This window comes from Carassius gibelio, chromosome B4 (assembly GCF_023724105.1).
Source record: "Carassius gibelio isolate Cgi1373 ecotype wild population from Czech Republic chromosome B4, carGib1.2-hapl.c, whole genome shotgun sequence".
NCBI classification, from domain to species: Eukaryota; Metazoa; Chordata; class Actinopteri; order Cypriniformes; family Cyprinidae; genus Carassius; species Carassius gibelio.
Window position 1 is genome coordinate 13,376,901 of NC_068399.1, and position 23,033 is coordinate 13,399,933.

The following is a 23,033-nucleotide window of genomic DNA, read 5'->3' on the forward strand; positions in this document are numbered from 1 at the left end:
CTGTGTTTCCACCGAAATTACCTGGAACATTTGTAACAGGAACTTTTTTTCCCCAGGAACTTTTTTCACCCCAGACCTGTTGCTTTCTGCGTTTCCACCGTTGTGTAAAGTACCGGGAAGATTAGGCAAATAAACTGGTGACGTAGGTCTGCGCGCCATTCTCAATACAAAGTACGCTGATTTTGGACGTGCATCCTTCAGACATAGTTCAGACTTCAGACATGCATTTGACTTGGGAGTGTGATGTCCGCGACTACGCAAATCCGGTAATTCTGCAAACAGCAGCGTACTTGATAACTTCAGTCAGCTGACCGTGGCTACTGCAATTTTCCTCTCTGTATATTTACAATAAAACGAAATAGGATATCAAATACCACTGCCTCCTTTCGTTTTCATTTAAACATAATAACAGCTGCAGCAATGTACTTAGTTCAGGGATATGTGTATATACACAGCCATTACAGTGAAACTGAAATTTTATATAAACTTGCCTTTTTTATTTTCATTTTAACAAATAGATAAATTGAATACAGACTAATGATAACCTGTTAGATTTACCCAAAACAAATTATATTTTATGTTTAACCACTAAAGAGACATCAGAGCCAGCGGAACATATCAAAAGGTCTAGCCAAGGTGAGGCTGCTCTCGGCGGATACATAATCACTAAGCTCCCGCTGATCACGTGGAGCTCATGTCTCCGAGATCGGCGAAACACATTTTGAAATAGGCACTGTCTTAAATAAACCACAGATTTGAGTTTTAAACTACTACATTCTTGCCTGAAATACTTTTAAAATGACATTTCATGACACAATAACAGTAATATTTTGAAATTGATCCGAATAAATGGTGGTTGAACTCAAACAATGCTGCGTGAACTCAACCAATCAGGGCCCGGTTCCCCAAAACGTTCTTTAAGTAGTTCTTAACCTATTCCTTAACCTCTCTCTTAACCTTATGGCACGATTCCCGACACGTTCGTATGCTAAGTATATCTTCTGTAAGTCACACTTTCGTAAGGTTGGTCTGGACCATTCGTAAGCTCTCTCTTAGCGTTGTTTGAGCTCAAGACGCTACTGTACAGCAGTCTTTAGAAACCAGCGCAGCGAAGTACAAGTCAAACTATGGTATGTTGACAATGTTGTGGCTCAACAATAATAAATTATGTTCGCAATAGATACAGGCCTATATATGAAGTTGACTTTATTTGGTATCAGAACTAATATGGTGGTAATTAGCCTAGGCTTTTTCGTAATGTAATTAAAGCGAATTGGCAATCACTTTTTGATAATTGAATTCTGGCAAACAATTTGGCTCTAAATGGCTAAGATCTATAAATGGGTAATCATGGTGCTGTCCAGTAAGCGACCAACTATGGCAGCGATCCAACGTATCCTTGTACTGAATCAAAGACGGAGCCGGACGCGGAGCCGTTTAGTCCATGTCAATTTTTTTATTCGGCAAAACTTCTGACATTTTGCCTGACGTGGCTATATCAAAAAAAATTCGCCTCCCAAGACAACTCATTATGGAGCTGCTCGACCTTTTTAGAACTGCGCTTGCCAGGCTAATGTGGCGAATTCTTGCTTTAAGCCCCGAAGCGCAAGGTTTTTTTTTTTTTTTTTGCTACAGAGAGATTCATCGAGGTCATGGGAGAAGGCTACGGCTTAATCAAGACCTCGGTGTAGAGGTGCGTCCACACTGTCACCAACGCCCTTCTGCGCCATGCCGGGGATTACATCCTGGTGGATGGCACACTCATTACTATCGCCAATCCATCAGTGATTGATCAGGTGTAGGCTACTCATCGCGAAAGGGAGACGCGGCCATAAACGTGCAGGTTATAGTGGACCACAGGGGTGTGATCTCCGACCTGGTGGCAATGTCCAGAAAAACTTCAACTTAATCTGACTAGAGGCTTGGTCCCCTTTCATACGTTGCTTCCCCATCATATTCTGTATCTAACTCTCTCTCTCTCTCTCTCTGTTCATTGTAGATAGGTTGCTTTTTATTTAAAACATAAAGCAATTGCAATCAATACCACATTAAACAGAAGTAACTGCAGCTGCTTGCCAATCAATTCAGATTGTAAAGTACCTTACCATTAATATAAAAGTATATTATATAATTTTTATAAGTCGTTAAACCCATGTCAAGAAGCGGCACAAGTGGCACAACAGGATAAGGATGTTGGATGATTAGCGAGGGATACCCGGTTAGTCTAACCGTTACAACATATGGTGTGAACATATTACTGACCATTTGATAATTTAATTTATAGTCTATATTCTACTGATAACTTAAAATATGTTAAAATAAATGGTACTATAATAATTTGAGGAATATTTCATTTGCATAGAACGTGTTGTCTTTCTTAACGCTGTATTACACCATCATGTGAAGTTGAAAATCGATTCATGAGCAATCGATGCCAACTAATTCAGCACCCTGACTTTGGACAGCGCTGTTGTAACGTCAGACGTAAGAGGCAGCGTGCTAAGAAGCTTCCTAAGGGACACTTCGGGGTACACACTTAGAAACATAAACAACTTTGGTAAGATATATCTTTCGAGGTCTTCTTAGCACGCTAAGAGTGAGCGTTATCGGGAAACCGGGGCCAGGATGTTTAGCAACTTTGAAAAAGTACCACCTTGCCAGCAGGGACTTTCTGAGGGGCATTTTTTTATCCGGAACTTTATTTAGATCCAGGTCCCTGCGGTGGAAACCCACCAAGTACCAGGCCAAAGTCCCTAGTTCCTGGGTAAAGTTCCTGCGGTGGAAACGCGGCATTAGGTTGAAGATCAGAGGTTGATGTAGGTGTCCTGCAGGACTGTATTCATACAGCAATCCACAAAATTACAAAAAAGGCCAAACAATGCATTAATATACTATTTTTTGCAACATTGTATATTAAAATGTGGTATAAAAAAATTAAAATAAAGAAAACTGTTTTGAATGAGCATTTTTAACTACACATCATTAAACAAGCATTCTGTTAGTAGCAGTCCAATCTGATTCAGTTAAGTGTTAACTCTACTTTGGGCCAATTTAGTGAATCATAGAGCTGTCTGATTTAATCCATGATTTAGACAAACTAATTTCTGAGTTTAACGAATTCGATAAAAGGAACTGCCTCAACTGCCAGCAATTAATTGAAACCCCAAACATCATTATGGCACTTTACGATATGTTCGTTTTTGTGTCAAGCCAGTGAGGAGAAACACTGGGATTGAATAAAAGCTGTTACTGTACAGTGTGTGGGTATCACTCTGTAAATTTGCTCACCTGTTCTTGTTGCTGGAAATCCAGTCTGAAATGAGAGAAACAGCCTGCCGGTGACAGTGTTTGTTTCCAAAACTACAGGCCAGCATCATCACCTCTCTCTGCAACTCTCTGAGGAGGACAGAAGGAAGTACATCAGCAGGAAGTTAAAGATGGAGGAAAGGGAAAATGAAAAATTTAATCATGTCTACTGAGGTCACTCCCATCTCTGAGGTGGAAAATGTCTAGCTCAAACTTGGACCTTACTTAGACTACATATAAGTTTGTAACTGTAATATATAATTCAAGTAATATGAAATTTAAGACTCACTCGGTCTGATAAGCCGCCTGCATGAAGGAGCCCTGAGGGGAAGTGGCTGGCCAACCCAACTTGTGATACTTCGGTTCCACCTGTCTTAAAACATAGTCCTAAAAAAAAATGGAAAGAGAAGCTAAGTAATGATTAAAGCAAAACATAACAAGAAACACACAGTCAATCAAAACCAAAGGTGCAAAACAAAAAAACAAAAGGCAGAAAAAGAGTCAGTATGGTTGCCATGTTGAGACCAATTTTTATTTTTTATTTTTTATTTTTTGTATTGTATTGTATACAGTATGTGTGTGCGTGTGTGTGTGTTTTGACTCGCCACACGGTTGAAGGAAATGTCGCAGCAGGTAATGTCATGGCTAATGCAGCATGACTGCTCTCCTTCATGCCCTCTTAGTGAGACGAGTGAATGATCACAATTAGACCCTGCTATGCCACAATTCAATCCTTAACACTTACACGGATAAAAGAACATAAAGGCTTGTAAAGGACATTGTTTTTCTTAATGTAGTGGACCTACAGCTGATCAGGTGCTTGCAGCTTGTCAAGCTGTTACTACAGCAATTGAATAACGTATTCTTATTTTGCCAACTACTTACTCTCAGTTTGATGATTAGTGATGCTGTGTGTGTGAATGAGCCAAAATACACTAGCCAGCACACACACAAACACAGAGGGGTTTGGTCTGGCAGGTTGAAACACTTGGGGCCGGTTGCACCAGCTGGACGTACCCTCGGTTGTAAGACTAGGTTGGATGAAAAATGCGATTTCAGTTGTGAATAGAATTTATACCCGCTGCACCATCTAGGTGTAGTGCTATGTCTGAGATTAAATCTTACGCCTAGTAAGAGGTAGGTGTAAAGTGAAAAGTCATGATTTGCTTGGACATTATTCATTTTTAGGATTCATGTCTGTTAGCTATTTATTACTGCAGACTTGAACTGTAACGTTTATGGTCTTTTCAGGCAGGATAAATGTTAGCAATCATGAAGCTCGGTGGAGACTATAGCCTAGCACAATGTCGACATTGAATACAAAATATATTTCTGTCAAACGTAATAATTGTGCAGTAGAACATTACATATGAACTAGGATTATTAAAAGAAACTGAACCATTTGACATCTTGCTTGGAAGGACAGTGTAAATGCTTCGAAATATTTAATGTCTTTATTTGCATTCATTATTTGTAGCGTGCCTACCATCCAATAATCACAATAAGTTTAGTGCTTTGTTACTTTTAATCAGAAACAATCGATCAGCTTTCAAATTCTGTAAATTTTATCCCAAAATGCAAACTATAAACATGTTTATTTCAGCCACAGAAAGACAGCAAAACACAATATGTCACGTAAAGTCACAATTAACTCAGGAAACACATTCATTGTACATAAACTTGATAGTTAGCTATATATATATTAAAAAAAATAACTTTAGAAAGAAGCATTGTATTACATTTATTATATTTTACTTCACCTTGATGAAATCTGTCATGGAAGTGCTGGGAGACTTCAGATATAAAAACGCGGACTTGTTAGGAAATGTTTACTCAATGAAATCATGGCGCGATGGCTTCACTTATATTATGTCTTGAGCATTTCAGTTATATATTAGTAGTTGTAGCCATTGCGACGTGAACATCGTCTCAGCTATGTCTATAACTGCGGTAGACTGTGTCGGCGTGGACATGCATTGTCTTCGTCAGGCGTAGTTGTACCTGATCGTAGTTTCAGTTGGTGCAGCAGGTGTAAATATTTATCGTAATGTGGGGCGTTGAAAAGCCCAGTGTAGAGATTATACCCAGCTTTTTTACGTCTAGCTGGTTTAACCGGCCCCTGGTCACATGACTGAAGGCTCATGATTAATCTGCTCCAGCTGTTTCCTGTCTTGCATTACATCCTAAACATCTGCTCTGTCTCACAGTAAACACAATGATGGAGAGAAATAGAGAGAAGAAGCTATTTAATTATCACACTCTCACAGCCGACACTTAAGGGTCGTCCATTACAGAGGAGGGGAAGAAATGACTCATGCGGACAGAGGGATTGTGGGTAGGCGTTTGAGTGATATTCCGAATAACAAAGTAATAAATGAATATGAAAGCAGGTGGACAGGTAAGATGGAAACAGAGAAAGTGTCACATTAGGCTGCGTTCAGAATGGAATACTAGCACACTGCATACTGCGCAGTACACACTGAATACTGCATAGTATATTTCAAAACATAAAAATGCTTATAGTGCTTTTTCAATAACATAGTGTGTACTGTAGAAACAGTATGAGTAGAATGGTAGTATGCTATTCTGAACATTGCCAAGGAAACACAAGCAATGGTGAAGATTTGACATTTTTTATATGATTTTAATATGTATGAGTTATAAAATTCTGCAGCAAAGAGGTATTGTGACTGGAAACATTTTTGGACTGCTGTTTTGGATGATGATCAGAGGAAGTTTTGAGTTCGATCTGTCTGCCGGTGAGTCGAGTCATCTGAGACGTGCTGCTAGATATCCGCCGTGTCTTTCTTATTGCGCTAGTCAAGGTTAAAAGACAGCAAACTGATCTGAGATCAGACTCACGCTGAACAGGCTGTGGTCTTCAGTGCGGTCCAGGAGTTTGTCCAGCTGGTAAAGAGCTCGACTAGCAGCGTGCCACGGCAGAAACTCAGTCTCCTGAGACAAATATGAGATCATCTGCAGGGGGACGTTTTGGGGCAAATACCCTGCTCTAGAGAGAGAGAGAGAGAAAGAAACCATAAGGATCAGACACATATTTCCATATTTGCATATTTCCCCCTTCGGAAGACACATCGTTAACACTGGATTACAAACAGTTCATTTGGTTCATCATTATTCATTTAGAAAAACTGCCAGGCATTGTGTCTTGTGTTTCGAGTAATAATTTGCTATAAGAAAAAAAAAATAGCATATTAAAATAGCTTCAAATGTCTTTTCCTTTTTCCCCTCAGCCTTTTTAGAAACACTTACAGTACAATCCTCCCACGAGAACAGAACAAGAGAAAGGTGGCCAATATCCTTAGACCAAAATACAAGAAATATGAGACTTTCCACAAGGCTTTGAATATAAAGAACTTTTTCTAGCAAGCACAGTGTCACTACTATATTATGCAGCCTCTTAGAACACCATAGCAAGACCAGCATTGTCACTAGCATTGTTTTCAAGTACAGTATATTATGTGTGTGTGCTGTGTTATTTTATGTTTATTAGAGTGTTCTGCTGTTAGCTTGTCAGTTGTGTCTAAGTGCACTTCACATGAGCAGTGCTAATGTGTTTGCCGCTTTTGCGTTCCAACCCAGGCTCTTTGGGAAAACATTACTGATGCGATCTTTAGGTAAAAGAATAGTATGTTGATTCTTGTGCGTTTTGTGACACTTTCAAAGTGAAATTTCCAGTTAAATTTGTGTGCAAAGCAATAAACATTGGGTCACACTTTAGTATAGGGACGAGTGTCAATAGTTGCTGATTAGCATACCTTTTATTAATATGTTGGCTGTTTATTAGTACTTATAAAGCACATATTCAGCATGAGCATATTCTATATCCCTAATAATACCCAACACCTAAACTTAACAACTACCTTACTAACTATCAATAATCAGCTAATTAGGAGTTCATTGAGACCAAAGTCATAATTAATGGTTTGTTACTAGTCAGAAATAAATGTGACTAGTGGTAATTCCAGCTGAAAACCACAGTCAAATGTATGTATGATGAACCTTGGTTGTCTCTTTCAATTTCTCAATTTCATGCAGGGCACATAAGTGCTCCGAATCTGAGGTCAGGCGAAAAAGGAAGTGACCAGACTTGAAAACGGACTCATTAAATACTGGAGGACAGATTCACCCAACACACATTTAATTGGAACATTAATCACAGTTACTCACAGACACCCACTGTTAGCCAAGGAGGTTTTTAACATTTCCAGATAAACTGATTTGCATTCACATTAGCAGGAGACAATTGAGGATGTGAAGAAATAAAAACGATCTCCATGTCTCCAGGGGGGAAAAAAATTAAGAATTGTAAATGTGTTTACAGCATCAAGAAAGGTGAATATATACCATATGATTAGGACGAGTTTTATCTCAAGGCGTTCAAAGAGGTTTGCATCCAGAGCAATGTTTCTTCCTTTAAACAGCGTGTTATTATATTAGAAAAAGATGGAGAGTTTTCAAATGTACTTTAATATGTGAAGTTCAGGGATTAATGGTCCTTGAAATTTTAATATGAAGTCAAATTTTCCTATTATACACGGTAATGGAAAAGCTCAATTGTATTTAAAAATATTCAGAAAATTAGAGTTTAGAAATGCTTTATTTGACTGACACTAGCGTTTACGACAGTCTTATAGCTTTATAGATGTTAGGAGTAATTGACTCCAGACTGTTGAATTATTTGCAGTTAATGCAAATCCAAAGCAGTAGCTTTTACACCTCAGGCATGTATTAATTTTCAATAATTCAACAGTCTTCAGTCAATAATTCTACGTTTATTGCGATTACCACATGTACATGTGTTTATCTCCAAATATTTTCAGAGTTTTTTTCTAAAGCATGTGTAAACCATTTATGTAAGGCATTGATTGTGCATTTTGATTAGAAACCGGATCAACAGCAACAGCTGTGTGGTAACAGTAAATAAATCCAAACCATTGTGTCAGTCAAACAGAATAAAGCATTAGACTGTGGTCTAATGAGCAATAATTGCATTAAAATAAACAATTAATCAGCCTCTAATGATGCCAAGGCACTTGAAACACTGTCATTCTTTCACATTGATTACAAGGAAATATTTAATGTATATCTCTTTACTGATGTGCACACTAATATGAAGGATACAGTTTTCAGACTGAGCCAAGAGCTTAATCACATCGCTTGTGCATTAATTATATTGTGTTTCTCTTTAGCGTGAATGACGGCTGGTAGACGACACAAATCTCATTTTGTCACATAGACATAGATAGATAGACTGGAGGCCTTTCAGTTCCTCCCTTTCATAAAACTGTCCTTTCTCCCTTGTATTTTTGAATTATTCAGATTTCTTGTCGAAGGTCGGAGGGAAAATGTTCATAAAATATAAACGCAACATTACCATAAAACTGTCATGGGGCGTTGAAGTTTCGCTGCTATTAGTGAGCACAGTAATGAATGAGTTGATCACTTTTACGCTTCAGGAACGTGCTAGTAGACACACAAGCTCAGAGAAACATGTGTTGCATTGCATGAAGGCCATTTATCATTGATAACAGCACTGCTGAAGAACAGCAAGGTAAAATAAAAAAGAGTCCGTGGCTCTTTAAAATTGCCTGACATCATTAATTTTCAATGAGGACGAGTGATGTCTGGCAACATGAACGTCAGCGACCATTGGAGAATTGAAAGAAACTCTAAAATTCAAATGGATTTCTAATTCATGAGTATATAAAGAGTAACATAACAGTCTCCTAAATAAATCATTGACTTTCTAAATTGGTCTGTAATTGTAGCTCATTTAGGCAGAGCTGTAGCAGAGCATTTCAAACAGGCCTATTAAGAAGCTTCATCACTGAGACTCAGAGTCAAATGAGATCACACTATGGGCATGACAAATATTGTGTCAAAGGAAGAAGTATCTGAAAAAGTTGAAAATATGCACCATTCTTTAACTTGTTCTCACTGTGGTGTGAGAAATGACAGAACTGTCGACAGGAGTTATGATGTTTTACAAAGGTCACAAACAATCATTGTCTCTCCATGGCAACAATCTGCTGATGATGCTAATATTAGGTTAGAAAGAGATCAGCATTTCTATGAAAGTTCAGAGCACAGTGTGTCAACAAAAGTAGCTGGCATTCACAGTAACGACAGTGAGCTCTTAATAGCAACTGTTAATTGTTTTGATTTAGTTTAATAGAACTTAAGAAATTAAACTACATTTATAAACTGCTGTTAACACTATAATTTGCTGAAAAAAAACATTGATTGTGTTTTGATGCGACTGTGAATCACATGTAAAATATTATGTTAATATAATATTAAATGTCTTAATATTATTGCAGATAATGACAACCTATTTTTCTTGCTACTATAGTATGCTGCAATATATAGTAATGAAAATCTTGACACTATGTTTTTTTATTATTAAATCAACATTAAGTAGATCCAAGTACAGTAGATACAATGCATATCTACAAAAATGTATAATACAAAAAGTATATTTCCTATTATATTATATTATATTATATTATATTATATTATTGTCAGAACTATGGACTTTTGGTTCAGAAAAAACTATGTTTTTTTCTGAAGCCTACACCCACCCTGAAATTCCTCCTCCTGCAGGAGCAGGAAGAGGATTCGCTAGAGGGTTTCTGGTCATAGCCCATCTTACCAGCTAACCGGACGTAGCACTCTGCTCGTTCTATGAAGCAAGCCTCAACACTGTGTGAAAAGCGCCGTTGTCTTAAGATGGCCCTCGAGCAGATTTCTCCACATTCGTGGAGTTGATTCTGGCGAGAAACAGATCGCCATTCACCATTGGCCCCTAGGAGAATCTTGCCGAATCCACTCCAGCCCCAGTACCCAGCCCACCATCTCCCCACAGTGTGGAGCATCAGCCCGAGCCCACCGATAACCAATGAGTCAGTGCAATGCCTGCTCCTAGAATGTGTCCTCCAATGCCTGCTCCTAGAATGTGTCCTCCAATGCCTCCTCCTAGAATGTGTCCTCCAATGCCTGCTCCTAGAATGTGTCCTCCAGTGTAAGTTCCTAGAATGTGTCCTCCTGTGCCTGCTCCTAGAATGTGTCCTCCAGTGTAAGCTCCTAGAATGTGTCCTCCTGTGCCTGCTCCTAGAATGTGTCCTCCAGTGTAAGCTCCTAGAATGTGTCCTCCTGTGCCTGCTCCTAGAATGTGTCCTCCAGTGTAAGCTCCTAGAATGTGCCCTCCAGTGGCCGCTCCTCAGAAATGTCCCCCCTCCCACCCGCTCCTGCTTCCTCCACCACTGTTATCTGGCCCCTCTGCTCACCCTCAGTCTACCATCTATGCTGTATGAGCCCCACAGGATTGCCATCCTCCAGCGTCGCTGTGGTCTGAGTCTCCTTCAAATCCAGCCTCCAAGGCCAGGACTCCACCTCAGCCCGTAGTCCCAGCGGCTCCACCTCGGCTACTAGCTTCCTCGCCTCCACCGTTAACCATCAGTCCATCAGCTCCACTGGGCTCCCTCGTCCCTCCAGCTCCACCTTGGTTGGGCGTTGACCTGCCATTCCCTTTGGACTCCTCTCCACTTGCTGTGCCTAGTCAATCCGTCCCACCCGCTCCTTTGGGCTCCTTCCTTCCACCAGCTCCGCCTTGGTCCTCAGTCGCTCTGGCTCCGTCAAGGATCTCTGGATCTCCGCCTCAGTCGCCAGAACCCTTGGCTCCACCATGTCCCCTGCATCCTCGCCATCCCCCTAGTTCGATGGCTCTCCATCTCCACCTCTGGCTCCTGCTCCGCCACTGTTGGCCTGCCCCCTGCAGTCGGCAGCCATACCTCCTCCATGGCTCCACCGACGGCTCCACCTTGGACAGTCATTATGGCTGTGGCCTGGGTCCAGCTGGACTCCTCCTGCTCCAAGCTCCTACTGTCTCCTCCATGGCTCCCTCCCTCCATCGTCTTTCTCTGCCGACCCCATCCTGGGTCTCGCTCGTCCACCTATGCCTCCTCCCAAGCTCCCACCTATGCCTCCTCCTGTTGTTGCCTACGGTGTGAGGACGCACCTTCCGGGAGGAGGGTGAAATGTCAGAACAATGGACTTGTCTGTGTGCTTTTTCCCGTGACCCAGTTTCTTGATTATTCTTGGCTCTGTGTTCCTTCTTGCAGCATGGCATGACAATTATATTATTATACATTTAATACAGGTTGAAATATGACCCAAACAGTTTTTATAGTTTTTGTGATATGACACAAAACCCCATAGAGCTGCTGCTCCAGAAAATATTTATAAATACTTTAAAGGTATTTTGGTCACACTTTATTTTAAATAGTCTCACTATTAATTAACTATTTTATAAGAGTTTTACCTTGTTTATTAATAGTTACTGAGGTAGGTGTTAAGGTGGGGTAGAATCAGAGGATCTAAAATATGTCAATGCAAATAATGCATTAATATGTGCTTTATAAGTACTAATAAACAGCCATTATGCTTGTAATATGTAAGTGAGTGTAATAAAGTAATGAGAATACCAGTATTTTAATGAAAGATGCTAAAGCTTCACATGTAACCTAATTATTAATAATGCACTTTAAATATGATATTTATTCTTAGGCTTCACTAACACCATCTTTCTAATCATAAATCGATCCAGTAATTCATAATCATAATAAAGGCTGACTGAGTTCTGTGAGGAAGTATTGATCTGTGAGTGACTCCCATGAGCACCAGGGGCATTTAATTATGTAACATCACCGAAGGCAGTAGCGCCCGTTCAGTTTCCTTAGTCATATGAACACTCTTCATCATCCCTGTGATTTACAGAGAAATTAGACATTTTACACATTGTGATTAATGATGATGCTGGTTTTAATATGCAGGCTGGCATTTTCACTTCTCAACTAAGTAAAAGCCAATAACCACCTCCACAGATCTGAGCCCTGAGGCTGAACAAGACATCCTGTTAACATCCGCTCTTATTTATTAGAATTAAATGTAAACAAAAGCAGAGAGAAACAATATGTACAAACAAAAGGATTTGCCTTCAAGTCCTGTTAAAGGGTTCACCCGAGAATGAAAATGTGTCTTCTACTCCTCCTCAAAGCATCCTAGGTGTATGTGACTTTCCGATTTCAGAATAATCTAATCAAAGTTATATTAAAAACTGTCCTTGCTCTTCCAAGCCTTTCAATGGGGTAAGTGGGTGTTTGTTGTCAACAGTTCAGAAGACGTGAAATAAAGTGCGCACATCTGTAATAAAACGTCCCTCACATGACTCCGGGGAGTGAATAAAGGACCCCTGCAGTGAATTAATGAATTTTTGCAGGATAAATATCCAGATTTCAAATGTAATAAACACTTTTTTCTCCCTTCTGCTGACTGTTGGGAACTTGAAGTCATGCAGGCGGAAGATGGAAGACATATGCGTCGCTATGAACTAACCCTTTAAGTTTCAATTATCCAGAAGCCAAGCCTAATAAATTGACTTAATTAATATGACGTACCACAACGCAGGGGAACAGGTTTCCATTCTCGGCCCAACGTGATGTCAATAAACACACGTTTCTCTGCAGGTTAGTCGTTAGTTGACTGAATCGTCATACTTAGGAAAGATCTGTAGCCAAAAACACAATCCTCCACATGCCTGTGAAACCCCTGTCTAGCTCGACGTGAGCCATAAAGCACCAGCAGATGAACTTGTCACTTCAGTTTGATGAACAGCGTGGATAATGCTAGCAGAGCATCTGGCAGCTTCCTCAGTTAGTTTGGTGAAAGGATAAAAATAACTGTTCTGTAAAACGAATCAAATTCACAATCTTTACAAACCACATCTACAGTAAATACCAACCTGCCCTCCAACCAATACTCTTGTATAGGTCGTTTGTCCAAATCCCTGAAATACGACCCATCAGAGCATATACTACAATTGTGCCCCTATCGGCAACAGGATGTTTTCATATTAATGTTTTGCACTCTTTTATTTGTGCTATAATTTGGGTTCTGTGTAGCACAGTTGGTAAAGCATTGCATTATATGACTATATGTAATCATGCAATTTTGGGTTCCATCCCAAAGAACACACATTCTCATAAAATGTATATGCTCTATAAATCATAATTTTGCATGATTTCTGTGAGGGGTAGTTTTAGGGGTGGGGTTAGGTGTGCTCATTCGAGTGAATAAGCCACCTAGTAAAATATGTGAAAATTACTGTGCGATCAGTGTAAAAAGTCAGCACATTCCATTTATATAAATGCGCATTTTGATTGGTAATGACGTTACACGTCACGACAGACGCAACACAATACTGTCATTATTTTTTACATTTGCTAGAGGGCGCTTAACTTTAAAATGTAAATATAGGTCGTAATAAGGTGCTTGCACAATCAACCTATATGTTTTTTTTTTTGTTGTTGTTGTTGTTGTTGACAGGCTCATAAATACACACCATTCATTGTTTAATATAGTCCATCAGTGATGCTAAAACATTGTTTTGGCTGACGACTGATTCCAGCTGCCAGCTTTCGAAATTTCCTTCATTAAGCAGAATGAGTAAGAGTTTTTTATTAAACAGAGAGGACCTTAGGGAGAGCAGTGGTTCCTGGAGGGACTAATGGCAGCTTGGCATTATCTTCTGGCATTACCTTTATCGTTCTGTCTCTTCCTCTAACATTAATTGATGTTCATGAGTTTCCAGCTACTGATGAAGCTCTGGAGGATTGACACAATGAGGGAGCAGTGGAAAGGCGTGAACACAGAGGTTTTTCCTCGCTTTCTTATTATCCGCTATTGCAGTAACGGCTCAATAGTCTCAGTGCAGGTTTCATTCTGATGAGCTAAAGGTTTTTTTTTTCTTCAGTAATGCCTTCAGGCTAAAGGAGAAAAGGGAATTACAGTACAAGAACTGCATCTGTCAGTAATGAACGTCTTACTGAAGTTGACTGGATCAGGCTTTTCTTTACTATTGTGATGGACAGCTTTTTCAAGATGCTTTCAGGCTGACCAAAAAAAAAAAAAAATCTGTGTTGCCTTTAAGATTTAGGTCTTTCCAAATGCCAAGTGCAAAATATACTGTCTTTTTCATTTAAAAAAAAAAAAAGGTATAAAAAATGTAACTAAAAAAATGAAACAGAAGAAATTAAACAAAAAATTATAATATTTTTTGTTAATGATGCCAAATGGCTATTAATTTCTGACTAAGTACTTAGATTCAACTGCTGGTGTAATTAGACAAAAGTTAATGCATCATGCAAAGATTAATATCGTATCATATTTTGCAAACTGCTTGATGCATTCCTACAGCTGGCGAATATGACATGATCATGTTAAATGTGATTCATCTGGCATTAGTAGATCAAATATATGAACATTGTCTGGTGATGCTATTTTAATCAGCTTGGAGGGTGTTATGAATGCACAACCACAGCTTTGCAACACTTTGATTTTCATACAGATTTGTTAATCATGATGTAACCTTTTGAAATCCCAGGATTGATTCACACTGTTCTCTTCTGTATCTTTCACTCATTGCGAGCCCCTGTTTTGATGACTGACTGACATCTATGAAAAATCTTCCAGTATAATCAAAAGCTTGTTAGGGGAAATCAGGTTTTAGAAATTATTGATTCATCTATTCAGTGTTATTCGGAAATAAAGGCTATTATTATTATTAAAATCCAGAATTGGTGGTTTTATACTCCGAGTTTTTCCTCACTGGTAGGTGAATGAGCCCTTGAAATAATGCGACAGTTACTCTGACAATAAAAAGCAGCACACAAATAAAGCTGAATTAGACTGAATAGTCCAGCGCTTCTCTGTGGGGTTGTGAAGGAGGTTAAATGGATCTGTAGTGCAGGTTTCAGGCTCTGAATGACTCTGTGTGTAACAAACAGAACCCACCTTGCCAAGTTGAAGACGTCATCAATCAGACCGGCCCTGTTGCCCACTGAGATGATCTGCCGGCAGAGAACAAGGAGAGACATTTATAATGCAGCAGGAACCATGCAGGAGAGAAAGAAGTGATGAGGAGGATGAGGAAAAGGAAGGATTGTGACAGAAAAGAGAACTCAAAAGATGATGGACTGACAGAGAAAGTTTACCGTTGGGTTGGTCATCAGCTGTTGAATGAGAAGTCTCCAGTTGTGAAGGTCGTAGTTCACTCTGAAGTAGCCCGTTTGATTGATGTTGCCCAGCAACCACGTCTCGCTGCCCACGTGACCCACTCTGTGCGTCTCTATAAATACACAAGTGAAAAAAAGAGCATAAAACAAACGTTTAATGACACTTCTGACAGCTCACTGTAGCTTGACTCACACGCATATGAGCAGAAACACACTGCGCCAAATGACATCCAGACACTCAAAGACAGATGTGAATATCATTAGACAACAGAAAGTAAAGAATCAAAATATATTTCTAATGAAATATTACAGAAAATAAAACAAGCTGTTCACTGTGGTTCATATAGACTGATATATTCTGCCTGACAGTGAACTCAAAAAGCTTTTTATTCATATCAATGTTTAAACTTTTTAGCGCATCTTTGGAATGAACTCATAAAGCAGTCCTGCATGAAAATATACATGAAGAAACAATGCATTCAGCATTTCGTAATGCACAGCATCTGTAATCTAATGTGTTTGCCACATTCTCATCTTGTAATGTTCCAGCCAGACCTGGTTAAGTGCTTTCGAGCACTCATGGACTCAATGCATTTGAAGTGTATCATGATCCAGGGAGCATCCAAGCGTCAGCGGGCAGATTGCAAGAGTCAGGCAGTGAGTTAATGCATATAAATAGGGCCTCTGTTACAGTCTCTGTTTCTCTGTCTCAGCTGCTGTGGATCTGCATTGTAACCCTGATGAGGGCTGTTTTTGAGCTAAAAATGGAGGCTGTTTAATGGTCTCACAATCAGAGAAACTCTGAGCTCTGAGTCACATGGATCACTTCCAGACCAAATTCAATTCTGGCTCTTGGAATTTGACTCGCTGTGGCTCCATCCGAAGAAAATCCACCTCGTTCTCCCAATGGAGAGGAAAGGAATGGAACAGAATTGAATTTAATGATGGTGGACGTGGAGCTGCTGCATGAATGTGTGACTCAGAGATGAATAGTTTGATGGATGTGTTGTAAAAGAAAATGTACATGAAAGCACTGAATTAGTCAAATTTAATGTGGAAATCCAATTAAATTTGTACTTTTATCAGTAATTTTATGTGTCACTGGTTAATAAAACATCAGATGTGGACTTCATAGGTCAACACTCTGACATTCAATTACCTGTTCAGATCTAAAAATATGCTTAAGAGAATTCAATTCATACTTACAGTGACTTTATTTTTTTATTAATCTTGCTAATTAAAATCTTTGTAGATTTTTTTCAGGGATGATAAAAATGCCAGGGTATACTAACAACAAAATGGAAGAAAAGCCTTATTAAAAGAATGTAGTTCTTTAAATACTTTATTTTTTATCTCCAATCATTTATCTTGTTGCTGTAACAAGGAGTCAGAGACGTCTGTATCCATATGCAGTACTTTATTTACAGAATGGTGAAATAGGCAATTATCAGAGGACGACGTCAGGTATGTACGGGGATATCCAAAATCAGATCCAGTAACAAGCAGAGATGTATAAAGTACTAGAGACCCATACTTGAGTAAAAGTACAAGTGCTCTATCAAAAAAGTGACTTGAGTAGAAGTTGAAGTGCTCTTTAAGCACCACACTTAAGTAGAAGTACTTAAGTATTGCAAGTAGTCTATTTTAAAATGTACTACTCAAGTACTGAAAGTAAAAGTAGAAGTATTGTGTTATGTAGCTATTAAAGAAAGTAAGTTAGTCAAAAGTTTGAACATATTGTTTTTACTATTTCAAATGATTAACCTAAAGGACAATCACAATTCCTTTGACTGTAACTTCTTGTAAACAAAAAACGGTTACTAGGGTTAGTTAGCCCAATTTGCAAAATTATGTAATTAATAACTTACCCTCATGTTGTTTCAAACCCGTAAGACATCAGAGGGTCATTTAGAATTTTTTTAAGCATCGAAAATACATTTTGGTCCAAAAGTAGCAAAAACTACGACTTTATTCAGCATTGTCTTCTCTTCCGTGTCTGTTGTAAGACAGTTAAAAACAAAGCAGTTTGTGATATCCGGTTTGCGAACGAATCATTCGATGTAACCGGATCTTTTTGAAACCGTTCACCAAATCGAACTGAATCGTTTTAAATGGTTCGCGTCTCCAATACGCATAAATCCACAGATGAATTAAGCTGTTAACTTGTTTAATGTGTCTGACACTCCCTCTGAGTTCAAACAAACCAATATCCCGGAGTAATTCATTGACTCAAACAGTACACTGACTGAACTGCTGTGAAGAGAGAACTGAAGATGAACATCGAGCCGAGCCAGATAATGGCTCGTTCACGAGTCAAGAACCGTTTCTGTCAGACGAGTCCGATTCATGAAACGAGGAGCTGATGATACTGCACATGTGTGATTCTGTGTTAATGTTATGAGCCCAGGTGCAGTCAACGCCAATGACGCCATTGCGTCGAGCGCAAAAGAATCGGTGAACTGTTTTCTTCAACTGGTTTATTGAATCGAACTGTCAGAAAGAACTAACGTTACTGGTCATCCGAGAACCGATGCAACAGGTTCTTGACTCGTGAACGAGTCATTATCTGGCTCGGCTCGGTGTTCATTTCTCTCTTCACAGCAGTTCAGTCAGCATGCGCAGTCTTCTTAATTGCTTGATTCGCTCAATGATGTGCCAGCAGTTCTGGCAGTGGTTTGTAATGGAATGATTCGTAACATTCTTATAATTGTAACGAGTAACGATGCAGCACATAAAAAAAAATATCGGAGTAAAAGTATTAAACTCAGCGAAAATATGTACTGAAGTAAAAGTGGAAGTAGGAGAAAAAAATAATACTCTAGTAAAGTACAGATACCGCCTTTTAGTACTTAAGTACAGTAGTGAAGTAGTTCTACTTCGTTACTATACATCTCTGGTAACAAGCAGAGGTCGGGGCAGGCAGTAGAGAATCACAGTCGGTATAAACAATCCAAGATCAGAGACGGAAGGAACAAACATAGGGAAAACGATCGGAAATGCCAGACAGAACTAATAACGCATTCTCATCCCAAGGCGTCATATACTGACACTTTTGACATTTTCGTCAACATCCCACGCACATGGCACCCTCTAGCGTCAATATTAGATGCAGATTATGGGTTAGCGTTAGGGTTAGACCGCTAGGGGCCTTCTGGCCCATATTTATCTGCGTCTAATATTTATGCTAGAGGGTGCCATGTGTGTAGGATTTTGACGAAATGTCAAAAGTGTCAGTATATGACGCCTTGGGATGAGAATGGCCTGGAACTAAACAAGACTTCGCACTTATTGAGAGTCCAAACACAGTTTATATACGGGAATGGTAATGGGGAACACCTGGTTGTTATTAGCCCTAAGCACGGGATTATGGGAAATGTAGTTGGGAATGGAAATAGACACCAAATGTAATAGTCCTGAGTGAAGTGCCCTCTGTTGGAGCTCATGGGCACTGATGATCATCACAGCTGATGATCATGACAGTTGTGATGGCCTCATCGTATTTGGCACATAATTCATGACATTTGTAAAAACTACTTGTTACCTTGAAAAACATATTTTGAAACATTTTTGAAAACAAAAATATATATACATATATTAAGATGGACACTCATGTGTATTCAATGTGTTATTACTTATCTTGTGGTTGCATTGAAAACACATTTAGAATAATTGTTACCTGTTTTATTGGAGACCCAGATGATGGTCTCTGTTGATATGTGACTGGAGTTTCCCACTGCGAGCGTCAGTGGTATTTGCCACTGGAAGCTGAAATGAGACAAAGAGAGAAATAAGAGCTGAAACGCTTCTATTAGATCTCAGGGTTTAAATGTCACTGCCCCAGATACATACTGTATGATGCGCATAATCTCACACATATGGACTCCCACGACTTAATGGGATTGTGGAATATATTTGTGCTATTTCCTCTCTGTCTCAGCACCAGCAGGCAATGTGACAAAATCCGAAATATCATATGATTGTGAAGCTAAAAGAAAGCCCAGCAGTGTCAAAGCTCAAAGAAATCAGCTTTCATTCTTTCCCAGAGTGCTTTGCTATCCCTCTATCACACACACACAGCTGTGTATCACTCATCACCGGATTGCTGTCATGTTCTGTGTCGCCACCTCATTTTGATGTCGATTCATCTGTGAGTGTGTGCTTTCGTGTGTTAGTGTGTGTATGAACATCCCTAGGTATGAGTGCACATCCAGTAAAAGCCTGTCTGACAGCTGTCACAACGGACGGCCGGTCCTCTTTCAGCTGTCAGAATGGCTGACACACAGGTGGACGTGGTCTGCTCTCTGCCAGCGTAAATTACCCCAGACCACAACAACACAGCAGAGCCGACCAACAGCAATAAATACTGTAACATTACCAGATCTAATGCAAGACAGAATCATTTGAACATGCTCCAAACATCATATTTTAAATTTACTTTAACAATGCTCCCCCTTCCTCAACAAAGCTATTTTATTGACTGAGAAAAGTTTTTATAAGTAGAGAACGACAGGGGTAAAGGTGCACCAGGGGAAGAATATGTATGTATATAAATACATAACAATGTATTTAATGAATAAAAGTAAACTGGAGTATTTAATGTATCAAAATATAATATGGAGCCATATTTGTTGAAGTGATTGTTATAAACAAGTATTAACTTTGTTATTACTTTAGTTAGAGTTTTTGTATCAGTAATACTGGGGGCCTTTTGTCCCATGCTGGTGAGCATTTTAGCCCAAACAAAACAAACTATTTTATGATATCTTTTCCCATGAAATATATCGTTAAATAAAAAGCTGCAATCGATCACTATGGCAGCAGTGAAAAGCACATTTCCCTTAAGGTGTGCCATTAGTCCCATTTTACGCTCTTCAGTGCCTGATAAGAAATAATAGAATAACACATAATGGTGTTTTCATTCTTAATCATGAAAATATGTTAATGAATGTCTTTAAAATGACATATCACATCATATTAAAGTTAAAATGCTTAAAACAATACATCTTTCTTTGATTTCAGTTTGTCTTAGCAAGTGAACAGTTTAGCTTACTCTCTTGGCTTACCACCACATGCCTTCAGTTAGCAACATTGATTAGCACACTGCTAACTGCTAAACTAAGCTTTCTTCATTAGCTGAAACAAGATGTTGTGATAAGCAATGTTTTATCTTGAGGCAACATGCTAACAAAATTACCCAGAACATCTTAGCAAACACATAGGAGCACCCTGTCAACCATCACAGCAGACTAGCATCTTAGCAGTGAACTTTACACAGGCACGCACCGCATTTTCTTCATAAAATGTCAAACTTTAGTCATCTAAAATGAAAAGAGCAGCCTGGATTATTTGGTGACATCAGTCTCGACTGTGGAGAATAGGTTGGATCATTAAGGATTTGTGTCAGTTGGAAAACTGACAGGAATGGACAAAATCCTTTCAGGCTGCTGGTGACTCACCTCAAATCATTCATAAGATGACCTGCATTATTTAATGTTCTTAATTATGTCTGAATAAGCCTAAATGAGGATTCTGTGTGACTGAAACTAGACAATAGAACAATGATGGCAACTTTTAATTTCAGCAGAAACAGCTGTAAACAGCAGACTGAAAGTTTACAGTATATCAAACTATAGCACAGGCAGGAAGACATTATGCATAAGATTAAACAATATGATCCTGCTGGGAAACAGTATTTAAACGTGTATGTTTGTAAGGGCACTATAGAGACAGATTCTGTGCTAGACGAGCGCTGATAGCAATACTTATGAATTTCAGTGATAATAGAAGCATCTGCTTGTGTTCAGATGAAACCACACACTGGTACATTTACATAAAGCTCTGTTCATCAGTGGGATTGAACAAGAGAAGATAGCAAAAGAAAATTAAAGTTCTCCACAGGCTGGTAATTTGGTGGCTGATGTTTATGTTCATTTATGGAAGCGTCTGTTATCGTCATCATTATTTACATCCCTCAGGAGCTTTGAGTTATGGCCCAGAGCTTTAGCTAAAACACGAATCAAGATTTCAGTCTCTGTAGACGATGGGTACAATCATCTTATTATTTTTATGAAAAGAAGCAATGTTGGTTAGCTAAGGGTTCAGATGCACTTAATGGACAAGAATATATGAATAAAAGCAAAAAATGTATAAATATATATATATTTGCAATTCCTACGTCTTCAACATTTTATCACCACTGCAAAAGAGTAACAGCTACGAGGTGTCTACATTTAAAATTCACTGTGATTAACCAGCATCCTCTCTCTCTCTTCTTCATTGGTTGTGAGGTCTCAGTCTCACTGTCTCTTAGTGTGGGCGTGATAATATCTCAGGCTCTCTTTAGGGACGGCTGGCTTTTGCAGTCTGTAATGAGCCACTGGTGGCTTTTGTGGCTCAACATGTGCGATAGATCCTCAAAACACTTTTATCCAACCCCAGCTGCACAGAAGAGAGGAAAAAACACAAGTGTCTTCTTTTGAAACCTTCCATGGATTCACAGATGCTGGGTTTTTTGTTGAGCTTGAGCTTCTTGTGTTCATTTTTCAATGTCTATACTTGCTTTAATTCATCCAGCAATGTTTTGAAACCACTGAGACCATGAAGAACTGGACAGAAGAAGATGAAGATGCTCTGCTGGATGAGTTATAGAAGAAAGACTGGGATTTGTTGGATATTGAGGAAATATATTGAACCTGCAGAGAGCAACATGCAGCTAAACAAAGAGATGGTGGTGGATTTCTGAAACACCAGGGATTCATTCAGTTGTAAAACGTGGAGGTGGTAAAGTCTAATAATTACTTGGGAATTTACTTGAACTGACCCATTTACACCTCATATTATTAAAGCGATCCAATCACAAGTGATCAGACTTGAATATAGGTAAAAAATGGGATCTAATTTAATCGCTTATTGCATTTGTAGCAAAAGTGCTAACATATCTTAAAGCAATCTGAAATATTTTGTATTATTTATATTATTTTAAACATTGCTGCTGTCTATTTATCCCTCCAACGAAAGACAGTCTAGATCTAAAGATTTTCTACTTTATTCATGTGCACAGTGGTGTTCAAACTGATGAATGTTTCATTGCATTTCAGAGGTGTGTGTTTGCACTATTCACTGTCTAGACACATTCCACTGATGTCAACTGAATACATTAGCACACTGCATAACGTTTCCAACTCTAAAATGATTAACTATACAGTGAGTGTATATATAGTACTGTGTATATGTCTATTTTGTGTGCTCTGTATTATTGCAGTGATGTCAAATTTATCCTCAAGGATCACTGAAGCATCTTACTAGAGTAAGGAAATTGTCTTAACACTGTAACACTACTATGTTAAATTTGTATTGCCAGAATTGCTATGATATCCTTTTATTGTGGGTATCTGATCATCACCACGTGACATTGAAAATCCAGTCAGAAGTTAGTTTGACACAGTTACACGCCAGCCTCAAGCAGACCTACACATACCTGCAAAATAAGACTCTATAAAGGCGGGCGTACACGTTGCGAATCCTGATGGTCAGAAGATTGTATATCCCCGCACACGTCACGAGTGAGTTTATCTGAAAACTCTACGAACGATATGTGATATACGACATTCGATTTCCGAAGCAATCTCATGAAGT

General features: G+C 39.0%; 1 protein-coding gene across 1 annotated transcript in view; it reads right to left on the bottom strand.

Annotated features, from left to right (window-relative positions):
- The window catches only part of LOC127956968 (thyrotropin-releasing hormone-degrading ectoenzyme), a 128,844-nt gene that overhangs the window by 14,111 nt on the left and 91,700 nt on the right, over positions 1-23,033 (bottom strand). Inside the window, exons 10-15 of the mRNA XM_052555299.1 lie at positions 19,075-19,163; positions 15,378-15,511; positions 15,178-15,233; positions 6,169-6,316; positions 3,596-3,693; positions 3,289-3,396 (exon numbers count right to left, since the gene is read on the bottom strand). Coding sequence (XP_052411259.1) covers positions 3,289-3,396; positions 3,596-3,693; positions 6,169-6,316; positions 15,178-15,233; positions 15,378-15,511; positions 19,075-19,163 — 633 coding nt within the window. The remainder of the gene's footprint in view (positions 1-3,288; positions 3,397-3,595; positions 3,694-6,168; positions 6,317-15,177; positions 15,234-15,377; positions 15,512-19,074; positions 19,164-23,033) is intronic.